The sequence below is a fragment of the Rana temporaria genome, chromosome 4 (genome assembly GCF_905171775.1).
Source record: "Rana temporaria chromosome 4, aRanTem1.1, whole genome shotgun sequence".
Lineage (NCBI taxonomy): Eukaryota > Metazoa > Chordata > Amphibia > Anura > Ranidae > Rana > Rana temporaria.
The window spans coordinates 383,002,429-383,017,791 of record NC_053492.1 but is presented as its reverse complement, the minus strand read 5'-3'; the positions used below and the strand labels follow the sequence as shown (position 1 = coordinate 383,017,791).

The following is a 15,363-nucleotide window of genomic DNA, read 5'->3' as shown; positions in this document are numbered from 1 at the left end:
GTGCTCTCGTCCGAGGATGAGAAGGCATCCGTGATAGGCGGAACACTGAACAGAGGCTCTGCTGGGAAAATTAGTGTTCCGTCTATCACGGAACAGTCTGAGGAGGAGGCGCGGCTTTTAAATAATGGATGACCGCCGTCTGACAGCCAGGCACCCAGCGTATAAGACGACCCCCGACATTTGGGGCATGATTTTAGATGCAAAAAGTCGTCTTATACGCTGGAAAATATGGTATATAGAAGCATATATATCGCCCTAAACTGAGGAAGAAATTTATTTTTTTAAGAACATTTTGGGGATATTTATTATTGTAATCATTTATTTAATTATATTTGATTTTCCTGATTCAGATAACAAATAGGTTCTTTCCAGTGAAACCTTACATATAAAGTATATTTTTTTAAGGTTATGAGGTTGATTTACTAAAACTGGAGAGTGCAAAATCTGGTGCAGCTCTGCATATCAACCAATCAGCTTCCATTTTTAATTAATTAATTACCGTTTTTATCGGGGTATTGCACGCTCCGGCGTATAGCGCGCACCCCTAAAAAGTGGACCCGCAATTCCTGTAAAAAAAAGATTTTAGTACTTACAGTTTTGGTGTCTTGCGCGGCGTCCATCGGCGGCATCATCGTGACCGGCGTCCGTCTGTGGCTTCGGTGGTGTCCTCCTCGTCGGGTCCGGTGTCGTTCTGCGGTGTCCTCCCCGCTCGATCCCCACTTCCCGCGCTGAGTTTGAACTACTGCGCCGGCATATACCGAGCGCAGTACACTCGTGTATAGTCGGGCAGGCTCGGCTCCTCTCGCGGTCACATCCTGTGCGTCCTGTACGTCCAGGACGTGACTGCGAGAGAAGCCGAGCCTGCCCGACTATACACGAGTGTACAGCGCTCGGTATATGCCGGCGCAGTAATTCAAACTCGGCGCGGGTATCGGCGTATATTGCGCACCCACGTTTTTGCCCTGAATTTCAGGGCAAAAAAGTGTGCGGTATACGCCGATAAATACGGTAAACAAACTGAAGTCAGAAGCTGATTGGCTGCCATGCACCGCTGTACCAGATTTTATACTCTCCAGTTTTAGTAAATAACCGCAATGTATAGGCTTTTCCATATATATATATATATATTATATATATATATATATATATATATATATATATATATATATATATATATATATATTTGTTTTCATGTATTATGTTCAGGAGTGAAAAATAGAAATAGTGGAAAATATTTTTATTATATTGAAAAAGTTTTTATTTTGTATCACCACAGAATGGTACTGTGGATACAAACAAAGGCGCATCCCAATATACTTGAGATTAAAGAAAATTGTTTGGTGATGGACTTTATAGGCAACACGATAACAACATATTAAAATTAAATAACGTTTTATTACAAAATAGTATATACAATTTACCAATGCTAAAAACATGAACTATTTATAATGCAACAGTGTTGCCTAGGAATATATATAACACCACTTATTAAACCAATATTATCTGTTAAACTGCTTAGTTACAAGGAGACCAGGAATCAAATTCCATTGGTACTGTTGTATCAGATGTAGCGTAGAGTAATAGGTAGGTGTGCCGTAGTTCAGCTCAGCTCAAAGCAGAGCTGAATTACAGCACACCTTCCCTACTAGTCTTTGCTACATCTGAAGCAACATCATATACATACATTCGATCAAAGATTGTATGGCTCAGAACAGTGGAAAACGTATTTTTCCTGGTGACCATCATATACATACATACATACATAAACCCATCCACTGTTTGTCCGGCCCAGGAAAGACGATGGGCGTAACTTAATAACAGCCCACAGACTTACTGATATCCCTCTGGTCTCAAACCATCAAAGCCAAGCATGTATACCAAAGAAGGAATAAGCGCCAATAGTGTAGAACCGTTTACAATTCAACTTCATTAAAAGTAATGCACTTACTCAATCCAGAATAATAATAAAAAAATAAAAAAAAACACAGCTTCAATCAATTTTCAAAGTATAAAATAATGATCGTTGGTTAATCCAAAAAGACGCAATGACATGGATCTGTATTTCCGCCCTACCGGTTTCGTCACAAGAAGGACCTCTTCTAGGGCAAGTCTTGATTGAAGCTGTTTTTTATCCTGGATTGAGTAAGTGCATTACTTTTAATAAACTTGAATTGTAAAAGGTTTTATACTATTGGTGCTTATCTCTTTGATATACATCATCGGCTCTGATGGTTTGAGACAAGAGGGATGTTGGTACGTCTGTGGGCTATTATTAAAGCAGAGATCCAACTATTTAAAAGAGCAGCTACAAAAAGTGTAGCTGCTGACTTTTAATAATCAGAGACACTCGTCTGTCCCACGGTCCAGCGATGCGGGCGAACAAAGCCCTGCTCCTTTCCCCCTCCTCTCTGCTGCATCGGCATTGCAACTATGGGCAGCCGGACACGCACTGCACGCTGTGAATGGCTGGGCAATCTTCTGGGACATGATAGAAGATTGCATGGAGGGAGGGGGGAGAGGTGAACTCCCTTCCAGCGATGCGGAGCTCCGGGAGGAAGTGGCAGCTGGATGCCTTTAAAAAAGAGGGTATCCCCCCCGAAAAAAATGACATGCCAAATGTGGTATGTCAGGGGGTCACCATCACTTAAAGCAGAAATTCCAATTTTTGGATGGAACCCTTCCTTAAGTGGATGGGTTCATGGGACACATTAGCCTTCTTTGACCTCCCATAATAGGAGGTCTATGCTCTCTGTTAATGCTGGCCATACACTATACAAAAAATTGCTCAAACCCATTTTCGAAAAACGAACATTCAGCTGTGAGAGCAAATGATAGTGCCATCATGTAATGACCAATAAATCGTTCAATCGACATACATTTTTTTTTTTTTTTTTCACATACCAAACAGTTTGAACGAGAAACACATTAACCTTTCAATTTATCGTTCATTCGGTAGAAAATTTCCTTTGTTTTCTTGGCTAAATGTCCCAACTGATTATCGCCCATTAACTGTCCCAAAAACGAATGCATTGTCCAAAGGACTGACTTCCGGACGATTTTTCGTATAGTGTATGGCCAGCATAAGAGCACATCTATATGTGGTGGTGGTGAATTCACAAAGTGGTGTGTGGGATTCTGGAATTTAAAGGGGTTGTAAACCCTCAAGGTTTTTCACCTTAATGCATTAAAGTGAAAAGCCTTCTGTAGTGCCCCCTTTTTACTTACCCGAACCAGATCTTTCCAGCGACGAGAATGAACCCAGCAGCTCCAGACACTCCCTCTGGCCCTCATTGGACAGATTGATAGCAGGAGGAGCCATTGGCTCCCGCTGCTGTCAATCAAATCCAGTGACACAAGAGCTGGGGGTGGGGCCGAGTCCGGCTGTTTGTGTCAATGGACGCAGCAGCAGGACTCGGGAGGTGGGTCTCCGAGGGGGCACTCAATGCAGGGAGGAGCCAGGAGCGCCACGGGGGACCCCAGAAGAGGAGGTTTAGGGCCACTCTGTGCAAAACCCTTACATAGAGGGGGTAAGAACGGTATATAATGTTTGTTATTAAAAAAAACCAAAAAAAACATGAAGCTTTACAACCGCTTTAAGTCACATCCTACCGGTTACACTGAATTTGGGACTTTTGTGCTAGTATCAGGAAACTGATTCTTGGACTCACTCACATTGGTGGTGCAGCTAGTTAGATTTTTTTGTATCTTTTTTCATAAGTGCAGTTTATTTGTGTTATTAATCATACATACATGCATGGGTAAACTGACGCAGAACTGCAAGTTAGCGTTTACATACGTATACGTCTTTGGCCAGCTGTACCTGTTCCTGAAGCTGGAAGAATACTGGGCGTTTTACGCAAGGGCTTCCATGCGCCTACAAACATCTGTGTGCAGGTACACTAAATGAAGCTGTGTAGGATTCTATCTGAGCACAAATCAGGACATACGGGATACATGGGCAAGACAGCAGTGACTATCTTCCAGGCTGCTCGGTATGTGCTACTGATGACAGGTGAGCCATCCTGTAAGAGAAGTAGTCACTGGGCCATATTCTTAGAAGAGTTACGACGGTGCATCTCAGGAAACACCGTCGTATCTCTGTTTTTTGACCCGCGTATCTATGCGAGTGATTCCTAGAATCATTTTTGCATAGATACGCTGTAGATCCGACAGGTGTAAGCCACTTACACTGTCGGATCTTAAATGTAATTCTCCGCCGGCCGCTAGGTGGCGTTTACGTTCAGGTCTCATTTGTTTATGCAAATGAGCCCGATACGCCGATTCCCGAACGAATTTGCGTCGCGTAGCCGTCGCTTACGTCGTTTGCGTAAGGTTACCCCTGCTATATGAGGGGTAACCTTACGCCAGTCCGCCGTATGCCATGTTAAGTATGGCATCGGGTCCGCGTCGTCTTTTCCCGTCGGGTACGTCGTTTTCCTAAGTCGTTCTTGAATACGACTTTACGTCAATGACGCCGACGTTTTCCATCGAGAACTGGAGCATGCGCACTGGGCTATTTTAAGCCCGGCGCATGCGCAGTTCGCTCGGCACGGGGGCGCACTTAATTTAAATACAAGCCGCCCCCTTTGAATTACGCGGGGATACGCCGGGCCTTTTACACTACGCCGCCGAAAACTACGGAGCAAGTGTTTGGGGAATACAGCACTTGCTCCTGTAAGTTGGGGCAGGGTAGTGTAAATAGCTTACGCGACGCCGCTGCAGGATCTTAGAGAATCTGGCCCACTGTTCTTAGAAAGATACATTTTCTGTGATGGATCCCTGAGAATAAGGCCTCGTACACACGATCGGTCATAACCGATAAAAACGGACTGAAGGACCATTTCATCGGTTAACCGATGAAGCTGACTGATGGTCTGATGTGCCTACACACCATCGGTTAAAAAAACGATCGTGTCAGAACGCGGTGACGTAAAACACGACGTGGTGAAAAAAACGAAGTTCAATGCTTCCAAGCATCCGACGACTTGATTCTGAGCATGTGCGGCCTTTTGACCGAAGCTTTTGCATACTAACCTATCAGTTAGGCGTCCATCGGTTCAATTTTAAAGCAAGTTCTCTTTTTTTGGACCGAAGGATAACTGACCAATGGGGCCCAAACACGATCGGTTTGGACTGATGAAACGGTCCTTCAGTCCGTTTTCATCGGTTTTGACCGATCGTGTGTACGCGGCCTAAGAGATTAGCTGTTCAGTGATTCCCAAACACCAATGATTTTTGGACACATCTGTAGTTGCAACCTAAGGACATACAGTATGGGTTACATTACTTGATTTTTCACATGATCATAATCTAAATGGGTCCCAAAACATATACAAAAGATTATAAATGATATCAATGCAACTAATTTCCTATTTCCCTGTCAGTTCTAAGGTAAACATTATTAAAGTTATTAATAAACAGCCAATATAAAATATCTATGAAATAGCTTTACCTTGAAGGCCCCAGAGATCTACAACTAGTGCGTTCTTCTGCAGGTAGTTAAGAAATTCATTAGACACATTCAGGGCAACAAACTGCAAATTGTGATCAATCAGAGGATTTACTGTTTTCCAAACTGGCTTTGTATACAGTGGCTGAGGGACATCATAAAAGCAATACCTTAAAGATAAAATAAGAATAGGTTTTAGTCCAGATTCATTAAGCTGCTAATGGAACTTAGGGCACATTTAACCACTTAAGCCCCAGACCATTATGCAGTTAAAGGACCAGGCCCCTTTTTGCGATTCGGCACTGCGTCGCTATAACTGACAATTGCGTGGTCGTGCAACGTGGCTCCCAAACAAAATTGAAGTTCTTTTTTTCCCACAAATAGAGAGAGCTTTCTTTTGGTGGTTTTTATTTTTTGCGCTATAAACAAAAATAGAGCGACAACTTTGAAACAAAATGCAATATTTTTTACTTTTTGCTATAATAAATATCCCCCCAAAAAATAAATAAATAAATAAATGTTCCCCTCAGTTTAGGCCGATACGTATTCTTCTACATATTTTTGGCAAAAAAAATTGGATTTTTTATTAATAATTTATTATTTACTAGTAATGGCAGCGATCAGCGATTTTTATTGTGACTGCGACATTAAGGCGGACACTATTTTGGGACCATTGTCATTTTTACAGCAAACAGTGCTATAAAAATGCACTGATTACTGTGAAAATTACACGGGCAGTGAAGGGGTTAACCTGTAGGAGGCGTCACTGATCGTCGTTCCCTATGACAGGGAACGAACGATCAGTGACAGGCTCACTAGAAAGCACGGGGAGAGGTTTGTTTACACTTACCTCTCCCCGTTCTTTAGCTCTGTGACCCGATCGCGGGACACCGGCGGCAATAAGGTCCGCGGGTCCCACGGGCGCGGTCACGAAGCACAGGACGGGTGGGCTTCTTAAAGGAGACATACCTGTACGTCCATATGTCCAGCCGTGCCATTCTGCCTACGTATTTAGTCGTGCAACGGTCGTTAACTGGTTAAGGCTCTTGTGGCATTCTAATGTGGCCTCCTAATTAATATTATTGAATGACATTTTAGTATGACCTAAGCACCTTTAACACAATGCTGTTGCAGTTTGATGAATCATGGCCATTGCATCAAATACACAATTAAAATGTTACTATAGGAAAAAAAATGTTGCTTTAAAATAACAAACAAGTTATACTTACCTCCACTGTGCAGTTCGTTTTGCACAGAGTGGCCCAGATCCACATCTTCTGTGGTCCTTCAGCGGCTGTCTCTGGTCCTCCACGCAAGAACTCACCACAGTCATGCGGGAGGGCTCGCATGGTGGTGAGTCTTTGCGGGCACGCTCCCGTGATACAGTGAGTGGCCATAGCCGCTCACTGTATCACTCGACCCCGCCCCTCGGTGCGCCGCGTCACTGGATGTGATTGACAGCAGCGCCAGCCAATGGCTGCGCTGCTCTCAATCCATCCACTCTAGCCAATCAGCGGCCAGGCTGAGCGGTGAAGAGGATCCCGGGACCAAGCGTGGGACTTTCGAGGGGTCAGGTAAGTAAAACGGGGGCTCGGGGGGGGGGGACGACGACGACGACGTCATCAGATGTTTTTTCACCTTAATGCATAGATTGCATTAAGGTGACATTTTTTTCTCCTTTACAACTCCTTTAATATTAGTATTTTCTGATGCAAAAGCCATCATAAAGGCTTATTAGCACATAGGGTTGAATTTCTATCACTGTAGCTTGTGTTACTGCACAATTCAATATACACTGCCAGGATCAAAAGCTGAAGAATGGTGCCCAGTGCCGGGAAGCTGCAATTCATTGCATCATCAGAAGGGGGAAAAGTTTACACAGAGATGTCACCAGTGGCTCCAGTGCAGCCTGGATGCTGTTATTGATGGAATAGGGCAAATGAGGAGGTTTGTTCATATTACAAGTGCCCCACCCACCCTCATTCAGTTGTTCTTCATCCAGCAAACCAAACCACAAATGTATTGTTGATGACACTGCTATATTTTCCTTAATAAACAATTAAGCCACCAAACATCTCACATACCCAATCTGTATCCCTCGGTTTGTGGCTTCTTTCAGCCATCGGACTCCTAGACACTGTTGTATATGAATTTGGAAAACAATGTTCCTTCCCAGCAGTTCCAAAGGATCAATAACAATGTCTTCTTCAGTTAAAGGCCTATAAAAATATGACATGGAAGTTTTAGCTAAAGCCACTTAAATTTTCAGCTAAATCCACCTTATATTACTGATGGTGTTCAGATGATGTTGCAAGGAATATAATATCTGAGTTTTGAACATATTCTGTTTCCAGCCCCAACGGTCAGATAAGCTGAGGCTGGCAGTGTCCTAGGGGACAGGATGCCCCCCCTCTCAGGAATGTAATCTGTTAGACCCGACTCTGCAATGTCTACGAAATCCTTTGATAAGCCCCTCCACATACAAAAGGGAAGTGCTACAGTCAACATAATTACAATGATCAAAAGACCAGCAATCTATTGGAGATTATATGGGCAATATCGCCCCCAGAGGCTAGATATGGCAGGACAATCAGGAACAAGGATGTGAATCATTCAAGTGCAACGATTGGTCGAACGGCAGATGGGCGGGCAATGGGAGGGTGTTTGAATGATGTATGGATGAGGTCCTTTAAAAACAGGTCGTCTGTAATGAGAGACCTTCGTTTACATCGGAGCACAGCCAGTGAGGGTCACAGAGAGGAGTGTTAAGTATCTTTCATTATTATTATTGTTGATATAGACTGTATCTGATATCTGTTGTCAGAATGTGATATTCCTACTTTGAAAGAAATAAATATAACGTGTATCCCTAGCAACTGTGTCAGTCTTTATAACTAGCATTATAGCCTTAAGCCTAATACATATATATTAGCTAATTACAGGGACATACAAATACAATGAATACATAGATGCAATAGTTATATATTATAGGTCAGCCCTTAAAATTTCCACTCGCCTACTAGCATTTGGCGAGTGGATTTAAGCTGGGGGCGAGTGATGACAGGGCTGCATGACCAATCTCCCTCCAATCTGTGCCTACACTTACTTTCCAGATGAGATTGGAGGCCGAAGAGCAAAAGGTGCATGCTCGGGAAAAGTAGTCGGGTGAGCCGCGCACAGGCAGAGCAGTACGCAGGTGCTCTCACAGTTCTCATAAAGCCATGGGACCTAACAGTATGACCTCTCTGAGCCTGTCCCCCTCCCCCGGGCCCCCGACCAATGTAGCTGGAGAGCAGAAAGTAATGAGTGAGGTGGAGGATTGCAAAAATTACCACTCCGGTGCAGCGCTCACTGAAAGTTGCCCTGACATGAGAGCGGCAGCCTTCTAGTTTGTGCAGTTTTCTTCTCCTTGTGCTCTATGTAAGTGTCCAACAGTTTAGCCTGAGCACTGTGAACAGACTGGTCTCAATGTGTGCTGTGCGCTGTCAGTGTGCGCTGTCAGTGTGGTGTCAATGGCTGTGCAGTTGTGTGGATCTCAGTGCTGGATTGCACTTCCTCCAGCTGTGCTACAGCTCCTCTCCTCTCTGCCAGCTTGAATAAAAGGGGGGAAGTGGGGACATGCAAGCGTGGAGCCGCACACACAGGCTCCTGATGATGAGATGAATAGGAGAGAGAGAGGATGGATGAATGGGAGTTGCAGAGGAGACAGCAAGAGAATGGGGAAGAGACCCAGTTCTAGTGCCCTGTCCCTCTGGTCTGCCCCCAGTGCCCTGTCCCTCTGGTCTGCCCCCAGTGCCCTGTCCCATTTTGTTAAAGTTGTTGTTGGTAATATTTAAGTTTGTAACTTGATTCTGCATAAAACATTGTCATTCCATGAGATAATCTACGAGGGTGTGTTTACGGGTGCAATTAGGCGCAGGGCAGTGTATGAATTCGGTGGGGCAACTGGTGGCAAGTAACTCTTGAGGCCTGGCTAGTAGCTCAGGACTTGAAATTTTGAGCCCTGTTATAGGTTACCATAGAGGGTATAGATATATATATTATTAATAGCGCATTCTTCAGATGATATGTTACGTTACCAGTCTACCAAATCAAAATAAATCAAATCTAGAAATTTACAAGTTTCCAATTGTGCAACCAGACTGAGCACTTTGTGCAAACAACCAATTACATCTACAGTTTCAGGACCAGAAAAAAATTCTCAGGAACTGTCATCACTTTTTTTTTTTTAACTGTTTGAAGGACACAGGTAGCAATAAACTTGTTCAGAGAAATCTAAGGTATAATACTAATTTGTTTATACTGTGAGGGGGTTAGCCCGGCAGCGGGTGTGTGTGTGACCCCCCTGGATGGGTTCACCACACAAAAAGTTAGGCACATCAGACAATGGTAGGTGGAAAACAAAAAGGTGTGGTTTTATTTGAACTATATACAAAAAAATATATAACAAAAAACAAAAGAAATCCTGGTCAACTTGACCTGCTCGCTATACACGTTGGTGTCCCTAACTAACAACTGGGTACAGCATTGTTCTGCCCCCAGTCCCTGACCCCCTGCTTTTTAAAGTTCTTAGTAATAGCCACACAGGCTTGGTCTCACCGCACAGACATCCCACTCCCCAGACTATCCACACAGATCTGGTTCCAGGTTGGAGCATCTCCCTTAGCATGCTGGGAGTTTTTGTAGAGGACCTAATGAGCTCACCTAATTCAGCTGGGCTCATCAAGTCCTCCCAGCAGAACTCCCAGCACTCCCCCTAGAGGTACAAACTGGCATAAAGCCTGAACCTAGGACATATATATACTGCATCCTGGATGCAAGCAGGGAATTTAACCTGCCTGTTGTCACAATACTAATAATAATTTTGTAACATATGTTGATTTTTTCTAAAATATTTTGGAAACTTAAACAGCAATAACTACAATTCTTTTGCTCTCAGGCTGGAAATTATGAGTGTTCCCATCCAACATTGCATATTTCAGTATCTCCTGTTGCTTTCCTTGTAAAATACATGTACATCTAGGAAGAGTGAGAAACCCTGATAGTGGCCATGTAATAAAATACAGGGCATCTGGAAAGTACTCACAGCGCTTCACTTTTTCCAAATGTTGTTATGTTACAGCCTTATTTTCTCAAACCTCGTCAAACAATATCCCATAATGACAACGTGAAAGGGGTTTATTTGAAATCTATTAAAAGAAAAAAAGAAAAAGAAATCACATATACATGTATTTACAGCCTTTTTTCAATACTTTGTTGATGCACCTTTGGCACCAATTACAGCCTCATATCCTTTTAAGTATGATGCTACAAGCTTGGCATACCTATTTTTGTGCAGTTTTTCCCATTCTTCTTTTCAGGATCTTCTGTTGAAAGATGAACTTTCACCCCAGTCTGAGGTCCAGAGCGCTTTGGAGCAGTTTTTTTATCAAGGATGTCTCTGTACATTGCTGCGTTTATCTTTCCCTCGATCCTGATTAGTCTCCCAGTTCCTGTCACTGAAAAACATCCCCAAAGCATGATACTGCCACCGCCATGCTTCACTATAGGGATTGTATTGGTCGGCCGATGAGCAGTGTCTGGTGAACCGCCAGACATGACGCTTGCCATTCAGGCCAAAGAGTTAAATCTTTGTTCCATCAGACCAGAGAATTTTTTGTTTCTCATGGTCTGAGAGTCCTCCAGGTGCCTTTTGGCAAACTCCAGACAGGGTGTCATGTGCCTTTTACTGAGAAGTGGCTTCCGTCTGGCCACTCTACCATACACGCCTGATTGGTGGAGTGCTGCAGAGAGGGTTGTTCTTCTGGAAGTTTCTCCTCTCTCCACAGAGAAATGCTGGAGCTCTGTCAGAGTGACCATCTGGTTCTTAATCACCTCCCTGACTAAGGCCATCCTCCTCCGATTGCTCAGTTTTGTTGGGCGGCCTGCTCTAGGAAGAGTCCTGGTGGTTCCAAACTTCTTCTATTTACGGATTATGGCGGCCACTGTGCTCATTAGAACCTTCAATGCTGCAGACATTTTTCTGTACCCTTTCCCAGATCTGTGCCTCAATACAATCCTGTCTCGGAGGTCTGCAGACAATTACTTGGACTTCATGGCTTGGTTTGTGCTCTGGCATGCACTGTTAACTGTGGGACCTTATATAGGCAGGTATGTGCCTTTCCAAATCATGTCAAATCAACTGAATGGACTCCAATCAAGTTGTAGAAACATCTCAAGGATGATCAGTGGAAACAGGATGCACCTGAGCTCATTTTTGAGTGTCATGGTAAAGGCTGAAAATACTTATGGTACACGTGTTTTTTTTTTTCTTTCTATATTTAATAAATTTGCTAAGATTTCAAACAAACTTCTTTCACGTTGTCATTATGGGGTATTGTTTGTCAAATTTTGAGGAAAATAATAAATTTAATCCCTTAAGTCTTCATGTACTAAGAATTTTCGCATGAATGTTCACACAAATGTTTGTTTAAAAACTACTAGTGTATTGCCAGCTTTGAACATATTGTATGCCCCCTGGAGGTGATGTGATCAAAATGTAGTACTGACTAAATAAAATAAACAATGCATAGTATATAGCCTTATCTCTTCAGGTTCATTTAATATGAGACAGAATGATAGGTCTTAGTTGGTTGCTTCTAGCAAGCAACAATTCAGTTTATTGTTTGGATCAACTAAGCAATGTACACAGGTTCACTGATTGTAGCCCCAGAGCTTTTGAAACATTTTTATAATTGTGTACACCAACATGAGCATTAAAGTACCTTCCACAGCTGGAACAGGGGGTAATATTTATCATGAGAACGGCTTCTTCTGCCCCTTCGGAGTCCAGAACTTCTGTCTGTTCTTCCAGCTTCATACAATAAGCTAAAGACTGAAGCCAGATGTGAGAGGATCCTAAATGTATAACCTCTACCGGGTCCCAGAATGGATCACTTTTACGGTCAAAGTTGATGTCTCCATCCAGAAATCTCTGATACAATTCTTCCATCAGAAACTTCCTATTGATGAACTTGGATTTTGACCACATCCATACCTAAAATCCAACAAATATGATATTATTAATGGCAGAAAAGATACAAGATGGCCTCTCTGAATTGTAATATTGGGGTTATTAGACTCCAGCGATGGATGCGTTTTCCAGTGAGTACGCCAGTCCAGAACTGAGGGCCAGATTCACAACGAGCGGGCGCAACGTAACTTTTCTGATTTAAGTTACACCGCCGCAAATTACACAAGTTAGTGCCCGATCCACAAAGCACTTACCTGGAAATATGCAGCGGTGTAACTTAAATCCGTCCGGCGCAAGGCGGGCCCAATCGAATGGGGCGAGTCCCATTTAAATTGCTTAGACGTTAACGTAAATGGCGTCCAGCGCCATTCACGGACGTCTTAGGCCGGGTACTCACGACCAAACATGTATGGTGAAAGCGGTCCGTCGGACCGTTTTCACCATACATGTCTGCCAGAGGGCTTCTGTACGATGGTTGTACACACCATCGTACAGAAGTCTGCGCGTAAACAATACGCGGGGCGTGTCCGCTGTGTCGCCGCGTCGATGACGCGGTGTCGCCGCAACAATGACGCAGCGACGTGGGCGGCCCGCCTTTAAAATGCTTCCACGCATGCGTCGAAGTCATTCGACGCATGCGAGGGACGGCGGGCGCCTGGACATGTACGGTAGGTCTGTACTGACGACCGTACATGTCCGAGCGGGCAGAATTCCAGCGGACTGTTTTAAAACAAGTCCAGGAATATTTGTCTGCTGGGAAAAGGCCCGGCGGGCAAATGTTTGCTGGAATTCGGCCCGCTCGCGCCCACACACGACCAAACATGTCTGCTGAAACTGGCCTGCGGACCAGTTTCAGCAGACATGTTTGGTCGTGAGTACGGGGCCTTACGCAAACGACGTTGATGTTTAAATTTCGACGCGGGAACGACGGCCATACTTACCATGGCTTAAGAGAACTAGGGCTCAGCCCTAGTTTTACGTGGCGTAACTCGACGGAAACTACGTAGATTTAGATCGACGGGCCGTTCGGGACGTTCGGGGATCGCCTTAAGTCTTCATTTGCATATTCTACGCCGGCCGCAATGGCCTCGCCACCTAGCGGCCGGCCTAGAATTGCATCCTTAAGATCCGACAGTGTAATTCAATTACACCTGTCGGATCTTAGGGCTAGCTATGCGTAACTGATTCTATGAATCAGTCGCATAGTTAGAAACAGAGATACGACGGCGTATTAGTAGATACGCCGTCGTATCTCGTTTGTGAATCTGGCCCTGAGTTTTTAAGGGCCTGGTAGCCCACTTTTATTTAAAAGCACAAAAGTTCACAAATACATTAGCAGCCCTCGCGGGGGGTTCCATCATTCCTGTATCTTGCCAACTCAACAGTTTAGCCTCCTGGCTGTCATACTTGCCATCCGGCTGTTTCAGGCCTGTAGCCTAGGCCTAAGTTCTGTTCCTCAGAACAAACCGTTTCCTAGAGTTAAGCACACACCTAGCTTACTCCTGTTAGCGTCTTGCTGCTCAATCATCAAAGGTCATCTGCCTCTTGCAGATATGCATGCTCTAGCTGTTCCCATGCAGCATCTCTGACTCCTCTCAGAGGGATTGGGAATCCACCTGATTCCCAGGAACAGACTTCCTGTCTGTGGGGTGGGGCTCTGAGCAATGTCAGGTCAGACTTAAAAAGCCCAAGACACAGCTGTGCAATTAACCTCCCTGGCGGTATGATTATTTCAGAAAAAAGATGCTGAAAGCGGTACCATTATTTGCAAGGAAATTTGGCGTTTTATACTGTAGGCCTGTAATTCTTAGGAATAACTCACTTAAATCTGACCAAACCAGAGTCTAATAGGCATCCCGGGTATGACATTTTTTTAAAAACAAAATTATAAATTATAATATAATAAATAATTATAAATAATTATAACAAATAATAATATAATTCTAATAAAAATTATTCAATAATGTAATCAACTCAAAATCACTGAAATTTGCTCAGTTGCAGAATTGTTGCTGTCATTATTTTTATTTTTTTATGACGAATTTCCCCACAAATCGCTATTGCACAATTCTGTTTATTATCGCTGTTTTCTAGCTGATCTAACACCATTTTTGACATAAAGGGACACTTTTGGTTGCTATGGACAATCTACAGTATGCAGGGAGAAAGAACAGTTTTTATTATATAAAAGAACATGTAGGGCACTGGACAGACCACTAGGGACAAGGGGGGTGTGTATTTTTTACATACAGTACTGTAATCTATAAGATTACAGTATACTGTATGTATAGTGTTTGTTTACCTTTTTAAATTTGGCGCCGATCTCCGCCCCCGTGCGTCGTAACGTCGCAGGGAACGGAGATCGGCGGCACAGGAGGACACTGTGTGAATCGAACGAGGTCCCGCTCGCTAACACAGCGCGGTGGCATCGCTGGATCCAGGAACAAGGTAAGCCAGCGCGCGCTGCAGGCTCTGCAAAGCTACCCCGAGCGTGACTCAGGGTTACCGATTTTGGCACAAAAATCCACCCGAGTCACGCTCGGGAATACCGCCAGGAGGGTTAATGTGTCTTTCTCTCCAAAATCTGGCATAAACCAGCAATCTTTCACATAGCACAGAGTCCCACCATTACAGTATGTAGACTGATCTACGAAAATGAAAGGGATGTTTATAGGTTTGTGTTCTATCTGTATTGCACAGACTGTCAGAAAGTGAGGCAATTTGGAGTAAGGAAAAATGGTGCAACAAATTGGAGGAAAATAAAAAAAATAGAAAACAAAAAATTTCTTTTTCTTTTTTTGGTGTTCTACCTCAATTTAAATACATCTACCCTTCTGTAATAGGAGAAACCCAACACAAGAGAAAACTGAAATATAGATTTAGGGCACATTCAGTTATGCAA

General features: G+C 43.6%; 1 protein-coding gene across 1 annotated transcript in view; it reads right to left on the bottom strand.

Moving 5' to 3' along the window:
* Positions 1 to 15,363, bottom strand: part of LOC120935762 (kinesin-like protein KIF28P) — an 85,025-nt gene that overhangs the window by 18,799 nt on the left and 50,863 nt on the right. Inside the window, exons 17-19 of the mRNA XM_040347822.1 lie at positions 12,214 to 12,485; positions 7,534 to 7,668; positions 5,453 to 5,619 (exon numbers count right to left, since the gene is read on the bottom strand). Of these exons, the coding sequence (XP_040203756.1) occupies positions 5,453 to 5,619; positions 7,534 to 7,668; positions 12,214 to 12,485 (574 nt within the window). The remainder of the gene's footprint in view (positions 1 to 5,452; positions 5,620 to 7,533; positions 7,669 to 12,213; positions 12,486 to 15,363) is intronic.